The sequence below is a fragment of the Chelmon rostratus genome, chromosome 12 (assembly GCF_017976325.1).
Source record: "Chelmon rostratus isolate fCheRos1 chromosome 12, fCheRos1.pri, whole genome shotgun sequence".
Taxonomy (NCBI): Eukaryota; Metazoa; Chordata; class Actinopteri; order Chaetodontiformes; family Chaetodontidae; genus Chelmon; species Chelmon rostratus.
Window position 1 is genome coordinate 11,288,977 of NC_055669.1, and position 18,807 is coordinate 11,307,783.

The window sequence follows — 18,807 nt, forward strand, 5'->3', positions numbered from 1 at the left end:
TTTTATTTTTTCATCGGGCAACAAAATGTCTGCCATATACAAGCCAATGCTGAAGCCCTCCTCCTCTTCCTCCCACTCCCTCTCCCTCTCTCTCTCTCCTTGCTGTGCTGTCTAACTGAGCCGCACAGCGGTTATGTAAGAGCTAAGGTCAAAGTGTCACTGCCGTTGTCAAGGGAGACATAGAACAGAGGGGCTTTAGAGGAGATGCACGGGGCGAGAGAGAGAAAGAGAGAGAGGGAAAACCAGCACACACACACACACACACACACACGCAAAGGGCTGAGAGCAAAGACTGTGCAGAAAAGTCGAGAAAATTAGGATTTAAACATGTGTGCGTGAATAAAAACATCAAGCTGTTTTAGTATATTTTATCTGGGCGGTGACAAAGCAAAGGAGGAAGTGTATAAATAAAAAAGATTAAGCGATTACGCATGAACAACAAGGAAGAGGAAAAGGGTCTGATGAGGAAAAAACAAGAGAGTGTGAGTGCCTGCGTCTTTCTGTGTGGGTGAATGTGTGTGTGTGTGTGAGGAACAGAAAATAATCTGTGACTGGAGGTGCTCTGTGCTCAGCTGCTCCACTAACCTAGTTTGAGTAATCTCTGCCTTCATGCTGTTTCATAACACTGCTGCCAGAACATTGCATCATAAGGCCACCCGCTTCAGCAGCACACACACAACCCACCCCCCCCATCCCACCCACCTCTTCATCACAGTCACACACGCTGTCCCAAGCGCACATTTACACCAGAATCAGAATCCAACAGTACAAACTGTCCAAAGAAAGACATGATTCACACAAGCAACAAAAGAAAAATAATCATGAAAAATAACACATTTGATGCAAAAATGCCTACCACAGTGGATATCATATGGCCACTGAGATACAAGGTGAAATAAATGAGATGCAAATGTGAGAGCAGCATTCGTGTGATACGTTTCTGCGTACCCAGAGCAAAAATGCGAACTTGAAACAGGAACCAGGCTGCTGCGACTCAAACTCAGTCAGGTCACTGGGTGTAAACTCTGGAGCTGTTCCACAGAGAGCGAATTGAATGGTGGTGAGCAATCACTGGGAGAGCAGCCAGGGATATTTTTTATGATACTTTACAAAGGAAAACACTAAGGAGCAAAGCTCATTTGAAAACAACGGCTCCAATTAATATTTTACAGTTTCACAAATGAGTCTCCAAGTCACTGCAGCTGTGGAAGACTGACCAATTTACTTTTCTTTACTGTCACTTCTTTGGAAAAAGCTCATAATCGTAAATCTCACGAGCACTGCTAAAGGTGGCAGGTACAGGTAGCAGTTTCTTCCTCAATTAATAATTTAGTCAATTAAGTAGTCTTCACATATCTTGTTTTGTCTGACAAACAGTTCAAACCCTTAAAAGATGACTTTTATTACTAATTACTGTCACTCAAGGCTACATAAACAGGCATTTGAGAAGGTGCAACTGGTGAATTTGGAGTGTTTTTGCTTTAAAAAAATCAATTATCAGCAACTGTTTCTGCAAGATTCATGCAAGATAGTCTCCTTTCAGGCTTTCGTTGTTGGAAGCCAGATGTTTACATAAAGTCGTGCAGGTCAACACCATTAATGCAAATGCTGTAAGCAACAGGGCCTCTGTATACAGGGTTGCATTGGTGTTACAGTAACTGGTGTAAATAATATGAAGTCAGGGACGAGGGGGGGCGTATTACATTAACGCTGGTTTTGAAGCAGAACTGATTGTGGGTCTAATTACCTTCCTATATTACCTCCTGGAAGTGACAACCTTGATTTCTCTCTCCGCCGCCGTGACTGAGAGCTGCGCGCCGCAGTCGATCATCTGCACAGCCACCTTAAACTCGCTCCCGACTGCGCGCCCCCGCGATTGCTGCGAGAGGAGTTGACGGCAGTGAGATCATGTGAGAGTCCACGCTTGGAGAAAGTAGGTTAGCAGGGTAGACTGAGAGGAAAGCCAGCGGAGAGTCAGAGCGCAGAGGGGGGGTGCCGCACACTTCTCGTCCAGCGTGGGACTATTCTGTCAAAATAACCATAATAATAATAAAAGTTGAGTGAACCATATTCGCCGAGAGCTACTAGGATGCGATCCAAAGCGACTTTCTTCACTCTTTTATTTCGCTCGGACTTGACTGAGCGATAGAGGAGTTTCGGGTAGTTTTTTTTTCCTCGCTCGTGCTTTACGCGAGCTGTCTGCAGCCGGGACGAAGTGAGTATTTACAGGAGGCAGATCAGTGTGGCTCCGGCGCTTTACTCCCTCTGTCCTGCTGTCACCCTACATAAACCACATGTAGCCCGGTTTTCGTCGTCCAGCCCAGAAAAACAAGACAACGCAATGAGAGGTACGTATGTCACAAAAAATCTGTGCACGCTTGGATTTGAACTTGGGATCGGTGTGTGTGTGTGTGTGTGTGTGTGTGTGTGTGTGTGTGTGTGTGTGTGTGTGTGTGTGTTGGGGTGGGGGGTTCGTGCGGGCTGGCAGGGCCACATGTGTGCGCACGGGGGGACTTGAAGTGCGCCTGTTTTCCTTCCAGTGCGCATTAATCCCTCATGACTGGATTATCTGTGCACGGAGCCGAGGGTGCACGCTCGCTGTTCAATCATGAGATTTTACTCGTCCTCCTGATAAAAGTCAGTTGTTTTGTTTGGTCTGTGATCTCTCAGGTCTGTTCACGATGAAATCACGCTTCAGTCGTGTTGGCGGTGCTAAATTATGTGTTTTCTCTAAAGAAATCCGAGTCCGAGCCGCTTTGACCTGGGAGTCCTGTAAATTTTGTCTGGGGACCCATGTCAGAGTTATGCAATGAGGAGAGGGAGGGGCATGAGAGGAGGTTGTTGTTAACCAAAACTAGCATTATGTAATGGAGATGATTAAATTTCGGATCAGGGGAATTAAAAACGTAAATAGTAAATAGTGCACCCATTCGTTTAAAAGCATAGCGAAAGCATTAAGATATTTTCTGGCGCCTAATTTCCTAATTTTGTGAAATTTGCTGTTTTGTTTTTTTTTTTTTTTTTGTAAAATAAAACAGCCTTGATGATTTGTTCAAAGTAAACGGAAAAAAGTTTTCGTTCGCAAACTGAATGTCAGCAGCGCTGGCGCAGTTGTGATGTTGTTGTGATGTGATGGCCGTGCCAGCATGGCCGACAGTGTGAGCGTATAGAGGGAGAGGGACCTGGCTGTTCCACTGACCTGGTTATGTCACTGAACATTATACAGCACACGCAGCGGAGGGAGGGGGAGCGGCTGTGGGAAGCGCCGCGCCGTCGGCCGTGCAGCGCCATGTGCGTTTCCAGGCGCGCAGTGACGCCCGGCCTTCAGCGTGATGCAGGCTGAGCCGTGGAGGCAGCAGATCATTGTCGTGCACAAGGAAGATTGTTTATAGCAAACGCGAGTGTCTGTTTTATGCGATTCATCCAAATATTTTAAGTAAAATAGGCTCAGAATAAAAAAAAAAAGTTAAACAGCATATTCTAACTTGAAATATATTTTTATAGACTAGAAAGACATTTCTTGCTGTGCTTACATACTGTAGCTTCTCAAAGTTAGAACTGAAACTCATTTCCAGGCAGATCAGAGTTGAAATCATCCCCGCCTTAATGGTGACTAATGTTTTGGTTCTGTTCTAGTGTTGCATGTCTGCGCTTTTTGGCTCCGAGCAGTGCCAACGTTACAGTCTTTTGATGTGCAGTTCAGGAGATAAGCTGCGAGGAGTTTTGTTTTTTTCAGCAGGGGAGGAAAGATGATGAATTCTTTTGCACTGAAAAGGAGGGGAGGGAGGGAGGGAGGCACAGAGGGGGCCTCTGGTGGAGGGAGGTTCCATTTCTGGCAGGATGTCCAAATGTAAACAAACCACGGCCCATTCTTAGCTGGCTGCGCTGAGAATGTAGGTTAGTCACTCAGCCCTGTGGCTTCCTCACTAAAAAAGCACGTCAGCGAATTTATCCCACTTTGAACACATATCTGCAGTCACAATCATCTCACTACAAGTTGTTGAGTCATTGCAACAGCTTTGGCCTACTGACAGACTTTTAGAGGGCATGTTGCAATGTCTGGACCTCTGACACCTCCTCTGCTTTGCTGTGCTGGAAAGCAGAGGGCAGAGAGTGTATTCGTATACAGACACAGTGAGGGACTCATAAGATGCATGTCACACGCCGCCAGCCGCCAGAAGGGGCCTATGGAATTCTTAGCTCTGTCATAATCCCCTCTCTGTGGGCCTCAGCAAGGCCTCCAACTGGAATTTGCATCTTTTAAAACACAGCCCCTCTATTTGAATGCGCCGGCATCCTCACAGCCAGCTTGCGTATATATGTTGTGGGTTAAGTCTCTTCTGTTTTGTTTTTCAAGTGCTATCATCCTCAGTGAGCAAGATACTAGTACTGTATGAGAGCTGTATGTAAGAGAATGTGGCTGCGTGCTGCAAGGTGTCAAGTGTAATCAGTAAGACAGTTGCCTTTGTTGATTCAGGCAGAAGGTGTGAGAACAAACAGGGTTTTGTTTTCATATCTGAGAATATATATGCTCTCCCTGGGTTGATCTCTGCAGGCCTTGAGGCTTTGCAAGTGCCTCATCTTAGGTAAATGGAACAATGTGGAAAGCACTCACGTACTCAAACATGATTATAAAAGAGGAATAGGCGGCAAGGACGACCACAGTGGATTGTTGTGATACAGCTCTGTGCTGCACTGTAAGCCTACACCCAGCTGTGTGAGGCATGACACAGTGCTTCAGTTTTATACCAATATATGCCCAGCTGTGTGAGGCATGACACAGTGCTTCAGTTTTATACCCCCCCCCACACACACCTTCTATTGTTTGTGTTTTTTGTCATTCTGTCAATCATTCTTATGAAGAGGTCATGGAAAGAATCAGCAGCTTTCATTGAGCTTCAGGGTCATTGGAGAGTGTGCATAGTGCTGTGATTTGCATAGCGAGAAAAGATGAACAACTTGTGCTTGAATAAACAGAGGCTGCAAGGTTATAAAACTGAGAAGCGATGTGTGTGTACGTGTGCGGGTTTGCATGTACAGACGTTAACAAATTGAAGGAAAAGCATAAATAAATGAGTGGGGGAAACAAAACAACTGCAGATGCTTCCACACGGTTGCAGGACATGGTGCAGTTAAAGGTATAATATGTAAAATGTCTGCATTAAAATATCCTAGACTAGACCAATGTTATATATTTTGTTGAGCTGTGCACTTACTTTATCCCAAATACTTCCAACAATGTTCAAATCCAGTCAAGTCAGTACTTTTATTCAAGGTAACGGTGTGTTTCATTTGGTCGTGTGTCAATGGCGAGTCTAGATGCCAAAACTTGCAGGGAAACACCAGATGATTCATCAGAGAACGAGGAAGGAAGTCGGCAAATGTGACTAAACATAACGTGAATAAAACTTTAATGCATTGCCTCGTCCGTGAACATTTCTGACTGTGTCACGTCGATAGAGTTCCTTCAGCGATGGTGGTTGTGCAACAATGAAGACAGCAACTCCCACGATCCCATGCTACGTCACGACATCATCGAACTACAGCTTCTGTTATTGCTCTGATTCAGAGACCCCTAGTGGCAGAAATTGCACACTGTGTGTTTAAGCAGTTAACGTCCTGCTCTGTGGCAAGTATAAAAAATGCCGAGCAGGCCAAGCTGATTCTGATTCTGTTCCAAGATGGCAAGAGGAGAAGATGTGAGTGATTCTGAAAGAGGGTGCATCGTTGGGGCAGGGATGGCAGCAGCCTCGGTCTCAAAGACTGCTCAACTGGCTGGTGTTTCAGTAAGTGACTAAAGTGACTAATAGGGTTAACAGGGTCTTAAATTGTAGTCAGCAGGGCACATTTGATGACCAGTGTGCTCCTGCCTTAGTTGTGATATGTGAGGAAAAACAGGAGAGCAGCTCTTCCCCAGGTGACTGAGAATGTAAATGCAGGACGTGATCAGACTGTCGGTGAACAAACCACTGGCACTGGTCCATAGAGATGTGGAAAGAAGTGATACGGTCAGATGAGTCACCCTTATTGTCAACAAGTGGTCACCAAGAGAACGGCACAGGCCTGAAGTGAGGGGATCTGGTCCATTATGCTGTGGGGGGCATTTTGCATCAAGTTGATCTGGGTGACCACCTTTTTCCAGTGATGAAACACTTCTATCCTGATGGGAGTGGTCTCTTCCAGGATGACAATTCCTCCGTCCTTAGGGCCCGAGGGGTCACTGAATGGTGTGGTGAGTCTGAAAATGATGTGAATCATATGCTCGATCCTTCACGGTCGACAGGTCTCAACCCAGCCGAACACCTGTGGGAGATTAAGGGCCACCATCGTCAAAACACAAGATGAGAAAATATCTTTTGGAAGAATGGTGTTCACCCCTCTGTGCGAGTTCCAGAGACTTTTGGACTTTTGTACTGGCAGCACATGGTGGCCCAATGCCTTACTAAGACGTTAGTTTTACCTTTAATTTATCACCCTGTCAGTATGTGATGGTGAACTTTTGCCACACCACTGACACACTGACACCTTGACACAAGGACCGGGGGGCTCCTTTTGGAGAATTATTGGCTGTTTGTTCCATATTAGTTACCAAGAACAAACTGCTGGAAGCAAAAAGCCAGGGATTTTTCTCTGCTTCTCTCCACCACACCCCTACTGAATTAGCCTTTTGTCGAGATAACACGGTTACACATTTAGCTGGCTGATAAACACTGGGCAACGTGTTTGAAGCTGAACTGTTAAACGGTTTGTTCCCAGTTTTTTTTTTTTTGTGAAAAGGCTTGGGTGTGCCACACAAAGCGGCCTTCCAGCCACATTCAAACGCTGGTCTTTGTTTGCCTCTTTGCATAATTTCTCCTCGTTTATTGCATTTTGTTTTTGTGACTTAGGTCATGTGTCGGTGCATGAGAAATGCGAAGCACTGCACGCAGCCTTCATGCATCATGTTAGCAAAAAGCAGGACTGGGATCGATCTTCTTGGAATGCTGGTTCTCTTTAGAGAGGTAAAGGTCAGATGCCTAAGACTGGTGATTTAGCACAGGTCAACACTGATATTCAGGGTAATGTAAATGTTAACATTAGTGTGGCAACTGCTGCTGCTGTGTCTCTATCAGCAATGTAAAACAGCTCAATTTGTCGTATGTGTTAAGTAAGTTTATTTTCAGTGGGTGGTTTTACTATAGCAGTGATGTTTGTTGTAGAAGAAGCAATTATTCAATTAATCAGTAAGAAAACAGAGAGGAAAGTCAGCTTTATTAATCAAGAAAATAGTGGATAAGATTGGATTGGTAAGTCTCCAAGACATCCCTGTTCATTTCCTGTACTTTTTAATGTTTTGTATGTAGCTAATTGGTTTGCTAATTTTTAACTTACCACAAAATAGTGACATGAAAGAAGGGAGCATTAAGGAGATGGATGTTTTACTGTGTCTGGGTTGTGCCTGGTTATCTGCAGAGAGTCAGAGAGGAGGAGTGAGGAAGCATGTCCGCGAGTGGTTGTAGCAACAGTGGTGGGTGGCTGGGCATCTGTGTAATTCTGGCTCTCAGCACGGGACAAGAATAGAACAGGCTGAAGCAGAAGCTCAATGTCAAACACCGGGGAGAGGGGTGGCTGCTGAATAGCTGACATTCAAGTTCAGAGTTTGTCTGCTGCGAGTGGACTGTAGCCAGGTACAGTACGGGCCACCGCAGTCAAATCAAATGTGGTTTCACATTATTAAAACAGCACAGTTTGATGATGACATAGAAATCAGCCCATACAGAAATAGACTCACGGGAAATCAGTGAGTCTCTGTGTTGGGTGTTAAATGAAGTGGTAAGTGCATTTGTTTCAGGCTCGCTGCCTCCCTCGGTTAATTTTACTCTTATGTAACATAGCCAGTTGTCTGACGCAGGCTACGAGCCTACAGGGAAATGTTTTATGGGGAAGTCTGAGCATTGTTCAGTTCCACCTTAAAACTGGTATGCGGAGAGCCGGGATCGCGCCTGCCTCCCTCCTCCCTCTCCCCCTGCAGTGGGAAAGTGTGTCAGTAGGACAGAATGTCCACATGGGCTGACAGGCTACAGCGCCCGAGTGACGTATGACTCAGCCAATACCAAGGAGGCTGCGAATGCCGCTCAGCCAGTGGTAAAGAGGGAGTCTGAGGAGGGCGGGGTGTCAGTGTTGCTAGAGTGAGCCTGCTGAATGAGTGTTGTGAGGAATGCTCACAGACGAGAGTTATATAACTGCGAGATGAGGGAGGGGTGGAGGGGAATCTGAGAGAAAGAGAGGCAGGGAGGGAGGGAGTAGGAGGAGGGAGATATTTTTCCATTGCATGCCTGCAGCTGCCCTGATCAGTTGGAGTATTTTAGTCAACTGTTTGAGAGAAGAGACAGCCGACTGTGTCATTAAAGGGGAAAAGAAGTGGAAAGTTGTGTTTTCCAGTACCTAAGAGTGTAACAATTCCTCCTCAATCACTCAGTGGTTTTCCATACACCGTGGTACAAAGGGGATTTTGTAAATGAGTCTAAGATTGTACAGGCAGCAAAGCTGAGCAACAGCTAACTAATGTTGTACAGTAGCTGCTGTTGTTTTTCTCGCTAGTCAAGAAAGAAGGAGTCTTTGTGCATGTATCATATGTACATCTGTCATGTGAGTGCCTATCTGTTTGTGTACTCTGTTCCCTCATGGGGCCCACATGCAGGGTGCAGACAAACACAGTTCATGGCAAGTTATCTTCTTGTACAGTGTGTGCTTAAAGTAGGACAGCGTCACTGTTAGAGATGGGATTTATGGCTCTTTGAGGGGAGCCGGATCTTGGTGAGCCATTCCTTTCAAAGAGCCGTTCAAAAAACTGGCTCATTTGGCTCATTTTTATATTTATTAAGTTTTAAAAAGGCAGTCTGGCCTTAACTCGTTTTATCTTGGAAATAACCACTGGGAGGAATGAATTTAGATATCCCACAAATATGAGTTTGAATTATTCTGAAATATTGATTATAACCTTGTTTGACATGTGTTGATTAGATTCTGAAGTCAGATCTGGATTAATTGTAAATATTCCACAGGGTGGCGCCATATCACTCTGCTTTGACAGTGACGTGAATTACCCTTTGTACAAATTCCGTGTATGTGTGTAAACCACAACTTGAACATGTATAAACATTAAAAAACAAAGCAGGCTACAATGAATTTCTGTGCAAATTAGAGAACGGTTCCCAACTGCGACTCGGTTCCCTTCGTTCATGTTAACAAGCCGTTCAAAAGAACCGGTTCGTTCGTGAATGTCACAACACTAGTCACTGTGTCCCTTGTTAGGCCCATTATAAGATGTGTTTTTATCTACATTTCGTACACTCCGGTGCAAAGTACAGTTTTTCTTTGTTTCGGTTTCTAAAACAGTTAATAATTTGTAGAGTGCTTTTCAATGAATTAGGTGTTTTACAAGAAATGGGAAGTTAAGAGGTCATAAAGAGTCATTAGAGATGAAAATAAGATCAATAAAAGATGAAGCATGAAAGCAAGTGGTGGTTTTTGCTAGCACAGGACTTACAGAGAGGGAGGTTCAGAGACATGGTCACTCTTAAACCAGATGGACTCACAGACTGTTTCAGGCTCAAATGTGGTTTCAACTGTTTAAACTCAAACATTGTCAGTAAAACCTTCAATTCAAATCTGGAACTCAAGGGCTTCTAGAGAAGGGAGGCACGGATTGGTATAATATAACAACTCTCTGAAACAGAAAATGCATTTTGTATCAGCTGGAGGCAGGAGATGGCCTGTCTCCCTGTGACAAGATAAAAGCATGGGTGACCTTCCCAAGGCATGCAGAAGATACAAAGCACCTAATAAGGTTAATATCAGGAAAAAAACATGATAACACAACATAAATGAGCAGCAAAAGAGAAAGACAAAAACAACTCAAACATGGCTGCCTTTTACTGTAGTGATGGAGAAGCTTTCAAGGATTAAAACAACATATTTGGCGTCATTAAAGTTCTGTTACATCCAGCACTTAAAAAGAGAGGACATACGTGACACAGGACGATTTGGCCATCTTGTCAGGTTTAAGTGGGACCAACTGTACAGCTGTATATCATTAGCATGCCATTGGAAATTGATTATATGTTCTTAAACATTATGCCCAAAGGAATACAAATAAATGGAGACACATAACTGACTGCTGGGTGACACCAGAAAAGACAGGAGTGGAAAGAGGAAGAGGCCCTTTCAAATAAGTCATATAAAAAAAAAAAACAGTGAGATAAGAGCAGGACCAGTCAAAGTCAAGTCAGGATTAGAAGATCATTAACAGGTGTTGTGCTGTGAAGAGCTCAGACGTCTCAAAAATATTCACGAAGAAGATCATTTACAAAATCCTGGAAAGAAGTCTTTGTTTTTTTTTTTGTTTTCAGTCAGTGAACAACAGCATTTTACGATGACTGATGCTGAATGTAAGTCAGATACAGGCTCCTGTGAAAGTGTGTGTTATGTTTGAATGGTTGTATCGGGTTACTTACGGGATATTAAATGTTTTGGCAACAGTCCATAGTGTGGCTCAATAGTGATCAACTAGCCAAATATGTAACTGCTGCACTTCAGCCAGCAGATCTCAAGTTCGCTTTTTATGTAAATTGGAGGCAGTTTCAGCAGCAGTATTCTGACCTCTCTTGTCAATGTTTCTTTGGTCCTGCAGCTCAGATCGAGGTCATCCCCTGTAAGATCTGCGGGGACAAGTCCTCAGGAATCCACTATGGAGTCATCACCTGCGAAGGCTGCAAGGTGAGGAGGAAACACACACAGAGTAAAACCAGGCTTACCAAAATTTTCTTCAGCCAACCGGTTTTATCTGAAATATGTGCTTCCTTCACTGTGTTTGTATGCGTGTGTTTGTGTGTTTAGGGTTTCTTCCGTCGCAGCCAGCAGAACAATGCCATGTACTCTTGTTCCCGCCAGAGGAACTGTCTGATCGACCGGACTAACCGCAACCGCTGCCAGCACTGCCGCCTACAGAAGTGTCTGTCTTTGGGCATGAGCAGAGATGGTAAACGGGCACAAGCAAAGCACTCAATCTTTACACACAAGCTTAAACCATGAAATTCAGCAGTAAACTCTAAATTTACCACAACTGACTTTTGTTAAAATAAGACTTTCAGTTGCACAGGGAAGCTCAGTAGAAGTGTTTCTACGGTGAATCACATCCCTGTGTGTGTTCCTTTAATGTTCAAGCTGATACCAGGAGAATTTGAAGCCCTCAGCTGTAATATTTCACATCAGCTGTCGTAAGCAGGCTTGCCACTTGCTGCCCTCTTCTGAAGGTTGCAGAGAGAAAACAAATACATTATATAGACTGAAGAGGTGACGAGCTGTCATCATGCAAACTGAATATAGGGACTGGAACATACTGTACAGTACTTATGTATAAGGTGGCAGAAGTGATCTATATGAGCTGTGAATATATCACAATTAGATTGAGGTAACAGCTGTGAAGTTGATTATGTGTCTCTAAATATCTCTGCAACTGTGAAAATTATAAATTAAATATTGAATTCATTGGAAACAATATTCACTTTAGGTATTTATAGTCACTTTTAGGTGTAGGTGTAGGATAGGTGTCTGTGACTCCTTATGTTGACTCTCATGAAAAGCATTTTCTCTCTGCAGCGGTCAAGTTTGGTCGCATGTCCAAGAAGCAGCGTGACAGCCTCTATGCTGAGGTGCAAAAACACCAAAAGTCCCAGGAGTGTGTGGGCTCCGGAGGCGGGGGCTCTACCACTCTGTCCTTACCCAAGGAGGAAGGTGTCTGCGGCGGCGGCGAGGAGGACGGTGAAGAGGCTCTGAGCCGGTCCTACAGCACCGGGGGCTCCAGCTCTACCCTCAGCGACCTGGATGACATCGTGACGCTGCCTGACCTGTTTGACCTGCCGCTGACCCCCGAGGAGGCCAGCGAGTTCTGTAGCCTGGACCTGCTCAGCAGAGGGGCCAGCACAGGGAACACCTCCAACTCGTCGTCCTCTTCTTCCTCTTCCTCATCCCTGTCCAATCAGAATTCCCCGCAGCAGACTATGCTGGACGGGGCAGACAGCAACGGGATCCAGCTCCTGGGACACATGCTGGACCATCTGCCTGATGACTGCTCAATAACAGACCTTGGTGAGTACTGACAATAAAAAATTAGAGACAATTTCTTCTTTAATTCACGCATTGCCTACAGAAACAGACTGTACGAGAATTCTTCTAAAATAGTTCTTTTATGTATTGAAATGAGGAGAGGTCAGGCCTTTACTTCAGGCAGGATATTGTAAGAGACAGCCATTCATTTGGAAGGTTCCCTTTTTACGCATTGTTGAATTGCTCCTGTTTTTCATTTTCATTTCATGAATGCCTGCAATGCATGATTCCTTTGCTTGTGGAACATTTGCAATGAATGTTGAGTTTCAGTAAGAGCAGCTTACATTAAGAAAACAAATCAAAGCAGAATCAATCATACATCGATAATTAGTAACTGTTTTTCTGTTTAAAAGAAGTATGGCATGAGTGTGTCGTACTGTAGGATTTAATGCTATAAGAATTTAGCACAGTAACTGTTGTGGTCATTTTTCCGCTGTTCATTTATTTTCATATTAAAATTTATAGTACATTATTAGCAGGGATAGGGACAAAAAGGGCTGAATAATGAATGAAATATAGCACGATGAAATAAGAGCAAATATGATTTGAAAACTAAATTATGAAGAAAAACAGAAGATGAATGGCAAGGTCAAGAACCAAAATGATACATGGCAGGAAAGAAACAGCAAAACAGGATAAAATAGACACAAGGACACAAATACAAGATAAAATGGGCAAAAGAAACAGGACACAAGCAATATGAAAGTAGGCTGAACAGCAGGGACAGATAATGGGATGCTGGTGTAGTGGTATTTATAGAGGTAAGGAAGCATAGGCAAGTTTTAGAGAAGCGTCTCGAGAGACCTTGAGGAAGAATAAATTTGTATTTGATTTTACGTCTGTATGGTTGCTGGCCATTATAAACTGCAAGGCGGCTTTGAATGGGACTCTGGGGACGTTTAAAGGAAACAACGAGTAAATATTGTGACTGGGGGATATTATAAGTGCAGGAGATGGAAAAGATCTTAACAGCGGCGGAGATAAGATTAGTAGATGAGCCATTAGCGCTCGGTCTCGTCGGGGGCATCTGTGGCAAACGTAAAAGTGGAGTGGTGCAAAGCATCTGGTTATTCATGGTCACACTGCCGTGGTCTGCGCATATGTAAACAAGGCCACTGCTACACTCTGCCACACTCTCTCTGCGTCGACCTGAGTGAGGGAGACAGTCACGTTCATGTGTGTCTGCTGTTTTGCTTTCACAGAGCGCATCACTCAGAGTATTGTAAAATCTCACTTGGAGACATGTCAGTACAGCGCTGAAGACATGAACAGATTCACCTGGGCACAGTACACACCTGAGGAAACCCGTGCTTTTCAAAACAAGGTACATAATGCACACTTGAATAAATAACTGAATTAGCTTTCTTTGCTGATATGTGATCTGGTATTGAACAGCCACTAAGAAGAATGTATGCTGAAGTGATGTCAGCTGACTTACAAACTCTTTTTTTGTGTCACTTCCTCAGTCAGCTGAGTGGATGTGGCAGCAGTGTGCACACCACATCACCAATGCCATTCAGTATGTGGTGGAGTTTGCCAAACGCATTGCTGGCTTCATGGACCTCTGCCAGAATGATCAGATTATATTGCTGAAAGCAGGTCAGTGCACAGTCCAAAAATGCTCACTTCTCAAATATATAATGAAAAGTATTTAAATTCTTCGAAAGCAAGCAGAGTTTGAACCTTGCTAACTTCAGCTCCTTCCTGTGTTTTTTTGTCTCCAACCCTCTACCTTTGCCTTATTTTTTCTGTATCTTTGTGAATATCCATGTTTATATTTTGACTGTTAAAATGTCTCATATATTCTGTGAACCAATGTGGATTCAAATTGTTTACATTTTGTTGTGTTGTTTTGTTTTGTGCATGTTGGAGTATCTTGGCCCCTCTCTGTCCTGCCCCCCCTCCCCTTCCTCTTCTTTCTCCATCCCTCCATCTTCCCATATTTTTGCCTCTATCTGTGGCTACCCTTTCAGGCTGCCTGGAAGTCCTGCTGATTCGCATGTGCCGAGCTTTCAATGTCAACAACAGCACCATTTTCTTCAATGGAAAGTTTGCCCCGGCTCAGTTCTTCAAAGCACTTGGTGAGGATCAGATGGGAATGCAGTTGTTTGAGCTCTAAAGCACTCAGATACTCGACGGGTCACACGTGAAAGCTTCTTATGTTTCTCACTCTTTATGTAAGATAGAAATTTTATGCCCTGTCTGTACTGTGCAGTAAATAATGCCTAAGAATATACCTCTGCTCAGCTCATAGATACGTCTGCACTGACTGACACCATTCATTATTTTAAACGACCAGACTGCCAACAGCATTTCCTTAAAGTAACTGAACGTCTCCTGCTGGATGTTGCTTTCCAATTTTTAAAGCGCCGTCTTGCCTCTTTGGCAGCACCGGAGTTGTGTAACAATGCAACACTAATGGAAAAAAGTGAAGGGAAACACCATTAAACACAGCAGTAAACAGTGTAAACTAATTTAAGGGAAAATTACCCAAGGTGTGACATTTTGAAAAGATATATTGTGTCAGTCAGTGCAGCAGTATTCCTCTGTGAGCTGTTTTTAATAGATTTTTGGAAACACTTAGGTCTTATGACAGGCATTCACTGTAGGACTTTCACACTAAGAGGAGCCAGACTTTCCCAAAAGGGAAATGTAGGCCTGAATCATCCTGGGTATCTCCTGGGTCAGTTGTCGAATTAAGCAGGACTATTAAGCTGTTATTTATGACAATCAGTTTATTGTGTTTCTGTGTTTATGCAGGGTGTGACGACCTGGTTAGCGCAGTGTTTGACCTGGGAAAAGGACTCTGCCGTCTACAGCTGTCAGACGAAGAGATGGCTCTGTTTAGCGCTGCCGTCCTTCTGTCTCCTGGTGATTCTTCTTTTCCTCTTTGCCGCTCACACACATATACATATACACAAACATGTTCAAGTGCGCACTCAGTGGTCTATTCAATGCTCTTCTGTCCTTGGTAAAGAAGAAGGCCACACTGACATTCAAGAGTGTTTGTAGGCTGTCTCTCAACACACACCTTCGACATAGCATAATACATTTATTTTTTCAGTTTATTATTGTTATTTAGCTAAATTGTAAAGGTTTTACATTATTAAACTGCTCATTTTTCATCACATGTCCACACATTAGTTTTTGGCCAGGTTGAATTTTGAATGCCGCAGCCAGAAAAGAAACAGTGTCTTGGATTTGAATATTTCATTCAGTGTCAGCATCAGATTGTGCCAATCAAGAGCTGACAGAGAATACAGTATATACTGTTGGAGAGTGTGGAATATGATTTTAACTATGGAGAAACAAAACTGTTTGTTAAAGGGTTAATATTTTCTTTCCTGCAGATCGAGCCTGGCTAACAGAAGGCCAAAAGGTTCAGAAACTCCAGGAGAAAGTCTACCTGGCACTGCAGCACAGTCTACATAAGAGTGTTGATTCTGACGAGAAACTGGAGAAGGTAAAGATAAGCAGTCAGAACTATTTAACAAATTTACTCACATAAAGGTGCACATACATAAACTTACAATAGCATGTCCCCTGTCCCTGCAGATGGTGTCCAAGCTGCCCATAATGAAGTCTATCTGTAACCTCCACATTGACAAACTGGATTTTTTCCGTTTGATCCACCCAGAGACCGCCTACAGTTTCCCACCACTGTACCGGGAAGTGTTTGGCAGCGAGTTGTCCCTCCCGGACTCCACCGACAGCTAGACAGACAGGCAGGCAAACGAGAGAGATGGAGAAAGTGTATTAAGAGGTAGGGAAGCAAAAGGAGAGACAGAGTAGGATAGAGATGTTGAAGCTCAACAACCAGCAGTTAAAGAGACAATCCAGAACTTTAAATACTCCGTCTCCCATGATCCCAAAGTAGTCCTCCACTTTCCCAGCAGGCAAAAGCACCTTACACTACAGACCACACATGCTCATGGTCCTCTGCATATTTGTAGCATTAGAAACAAGCGACTGAGCGTCATAAAAATAACACAGCTTACTAAGCATGAGACGGCTCCAAGCTCTAACACTTTTCGAACATCAGATCCACTGTGGATCGCCCAACCAGTTATGAATGTACCTCATCGATCAGCACCAGTGCACAAGCCAGAACCTAAAAGTGAATGTACAACCCTGCCACTCTCAGACAGAGTTTTACGCATAGTATTAGAAAGAGGTCGTGTTGGTCAACAGGTCTCACTATTAATACAGCTGTCAGTCAATATTTCTCTCAATACTAACACATCTCAGTATGGTACGCATGCGTATTCATACAGACAATATCTTCGTACTGACCATCACTTAGGGACCAAGATCATGAGTCATTTTCTCTGATATAAAAAGAAACAAACAGATGCGATGTGACTCACGGCTTAGGCTGACCTCCTTAATCAGTTGAGAACCAGTCTCACACACATTTAGACAGTGTTCGGTGCTGCCTCTTTGCAGGCTCTTGTAATGCAATGAGAAACCTCAGTCCCACACACCCCTTCCCTTGTAAATGCCACTTAGAGAGACAGGACAAGATGAAATTATCTTTAATTTATATACACATTTATAAACAAATATTTTAAATAAGAATGTAAATAGATGACTATATAAGTATATGGAGAGAGTTAAGATGTGTGAGAGAAAGGGAGAGAAAAGAGGACAGTAAGATGGAGAGAGGGGGGAGATGGATGCTTCAACGAAGGCTGATATTTGGACTCTTTGGACTATTTCCTCTCTTGATAGTACTCTCAGGTTTCCACGGCAACAACCCTGTCTTGTCCTGACCACAAACTAACCCAGCTGGGTTAGGTGCGGTCATCACACAAGCAATGGGGTGGACTCTTGCTGCCGATGCCACACAGCAGGGGAGGCAGTGTACCCAAACAAAGGCGAAATGGCATTGCCTTTGTCCTTCATTTTAACTGAAAGCTTTCAGATTGCGCTATTGCTGCCTTCCCCCCCTGCATAAAGAGACAAAAGGACACTAAGGAAAAGAGAAATCAAGGCAGAAGATGACTTCTTGAACTGTATAATAAAAGGGGATGCGCAGGTTCTTACCACCTGTTTCTAACCAGCAGTCAGGACAGTAGGTGTGGTATAATTGTCTTTCACTCATATTGTTTCCGTTGGCCAGAATGACGATGATCCATAAAATGTATCATAAACCCTCCTCGCTGGTTGGAACAACTGTATTATTTTGTACATTTGCTGTTCCTCTCTCCTTCAGTCCCAAGCACTTGTTGGAATACCAAGCACTTAAACTTTCCTCTTTCTCACTGGACACTAGTCTAAGGCCAGACAGAGCTACCAGCTGCCCCCCTGAGTTGGGCCTCAACGCCAGTAAGACTTAATAGTTCTCCATCAATCTGTTTGATTGTTGTTGTTTTTTTTTAATTCCATATCTCTCACACAAAGTCACCCAGAACTGTTTACACCTGTCATGTACATAAATAACACACATTCTGAAGGTTGTCATAGCATTGAGATGATGATGATGATGATGTCTTACTTGGGGTGCTGTGAAGTTTCTGAGCAGAGTCCGAGGACCTGCCGCCTGCCGCTCAGGGAGTTAGCTGTGATCTCTTGTCCCTTTATTGCCAGTGTCGTCTTTTAGCCTTGTGCTCCTCACACCTTTGCACCTAAGATGAGACCCATAACCATAATCACTGTGGAAGTAAGTTCTATTTTTGTGAATGTTACTCACAAAGTGTCAAAGCCCTTCCTGTTTGTCCTAATATTGTAACATTAAATTTACGTGACATAGGAATTTAAAAAAACAAATCAGTTAGAGTTAAAGATGAATTTCATTATTGGGGTTTAATGTTTCTTTTGCTGTGATTTTCATTTATTCGTCAGTCTTTTATCCACCTTTTTCTTCACGTGTCTCCACTTTTGTCTTGTAAAGTCAGTGATCTATTTTTTTTAATTGAAGAAAGATTAGGAAAAGTACAAACAAAAAATAGTTTGTCTCCCTTTTCTTTACCTGTATGACAAAATGTACAAGAGGTATATTACTAGTCCAAGAGTAACAGTCACACAGCGCGATATATATTGTTGTCCAATGGGATACATTATATGTGGTTTTAAGAATGTAATAAATGGTTTCTTTTTCTTTTGAAATGTTTCATTGTGTCTTATTTGAAGTTGAAATTGGCTTTTTATGTTGATATTTTTCTATAAAGGGTCTTGTTGATCAGATGTCTAACCAGTCTCTATTATTAATCTGATATTATAATCCTGCAAATATAAATAGCCATTACCACTCTGTTTTTAGTCACATACTAGAATTTGTTTGTATTCATTTCATGCCAGTAACTTAGAACTGCAACATATAGTCCATTAGTAAATTGGCAATTTTGATAAATAATGAATCATTTATGTCTCTTTTCTGTCAAGACATCTAACCATTCTCTAGCTGCAGCTTCTCTAGTTGCAGATATGCTGGTTTTCTCCACTATCTATCATAAATCAAACATATCTGTCTAGTATTTAAAGTTGAGGGTGAAAGTTCTTTCTTTTGCTCAGACAGAGGACCTTGAGTTCAGACTTCACCTTTCGCTCTATGAAACAGTGATGGGTGTTTGTTTTTAAATCAATTTCTGACACTTCATGAAATAAATGATTAATTGACTGAGAAAATAAGTGGCAAATTAATCAGTGTTGAAAATGACC

The 18,807-nt window shown here is 43.1% G+C and overlaps 1 protein-coding gene across 1 annotated transcript; it reads left to right on the forward strand.

Moving 5' to 3' along the window:
- Positions 1–1,937: 1,937 nt before the first annotated feature.
- Positions 1,938–18,259, forward strand: LOC121614551 (nuclear receptor ROR-beta-like). The gene is made up of 10 exons (XM_041948480.1): positions 1,938–2,348; positions 10,673–10,758; positions 10,879–11,020; positions 11,641–12,129; positions 13,350–13,471; positions 13,614–13,746; positions 14,121–14,228; positions 14,908–15,018; positions 15,498–15,610; positions 15,703–18,259. Exons 1-10 carry the CDS (start codon positions 2,342–2,344, stop codon positions 15,862–15,864), a joined length of 1,473 nt encoding a protein of 490 aa, XP_041804414.1. The 5' UTR covers positions 1,938–2,341; the 3' UTR covers positions 15,865–18,259.
- Positions 18,260–18,807: the final 548 nt, after the last annotated feature.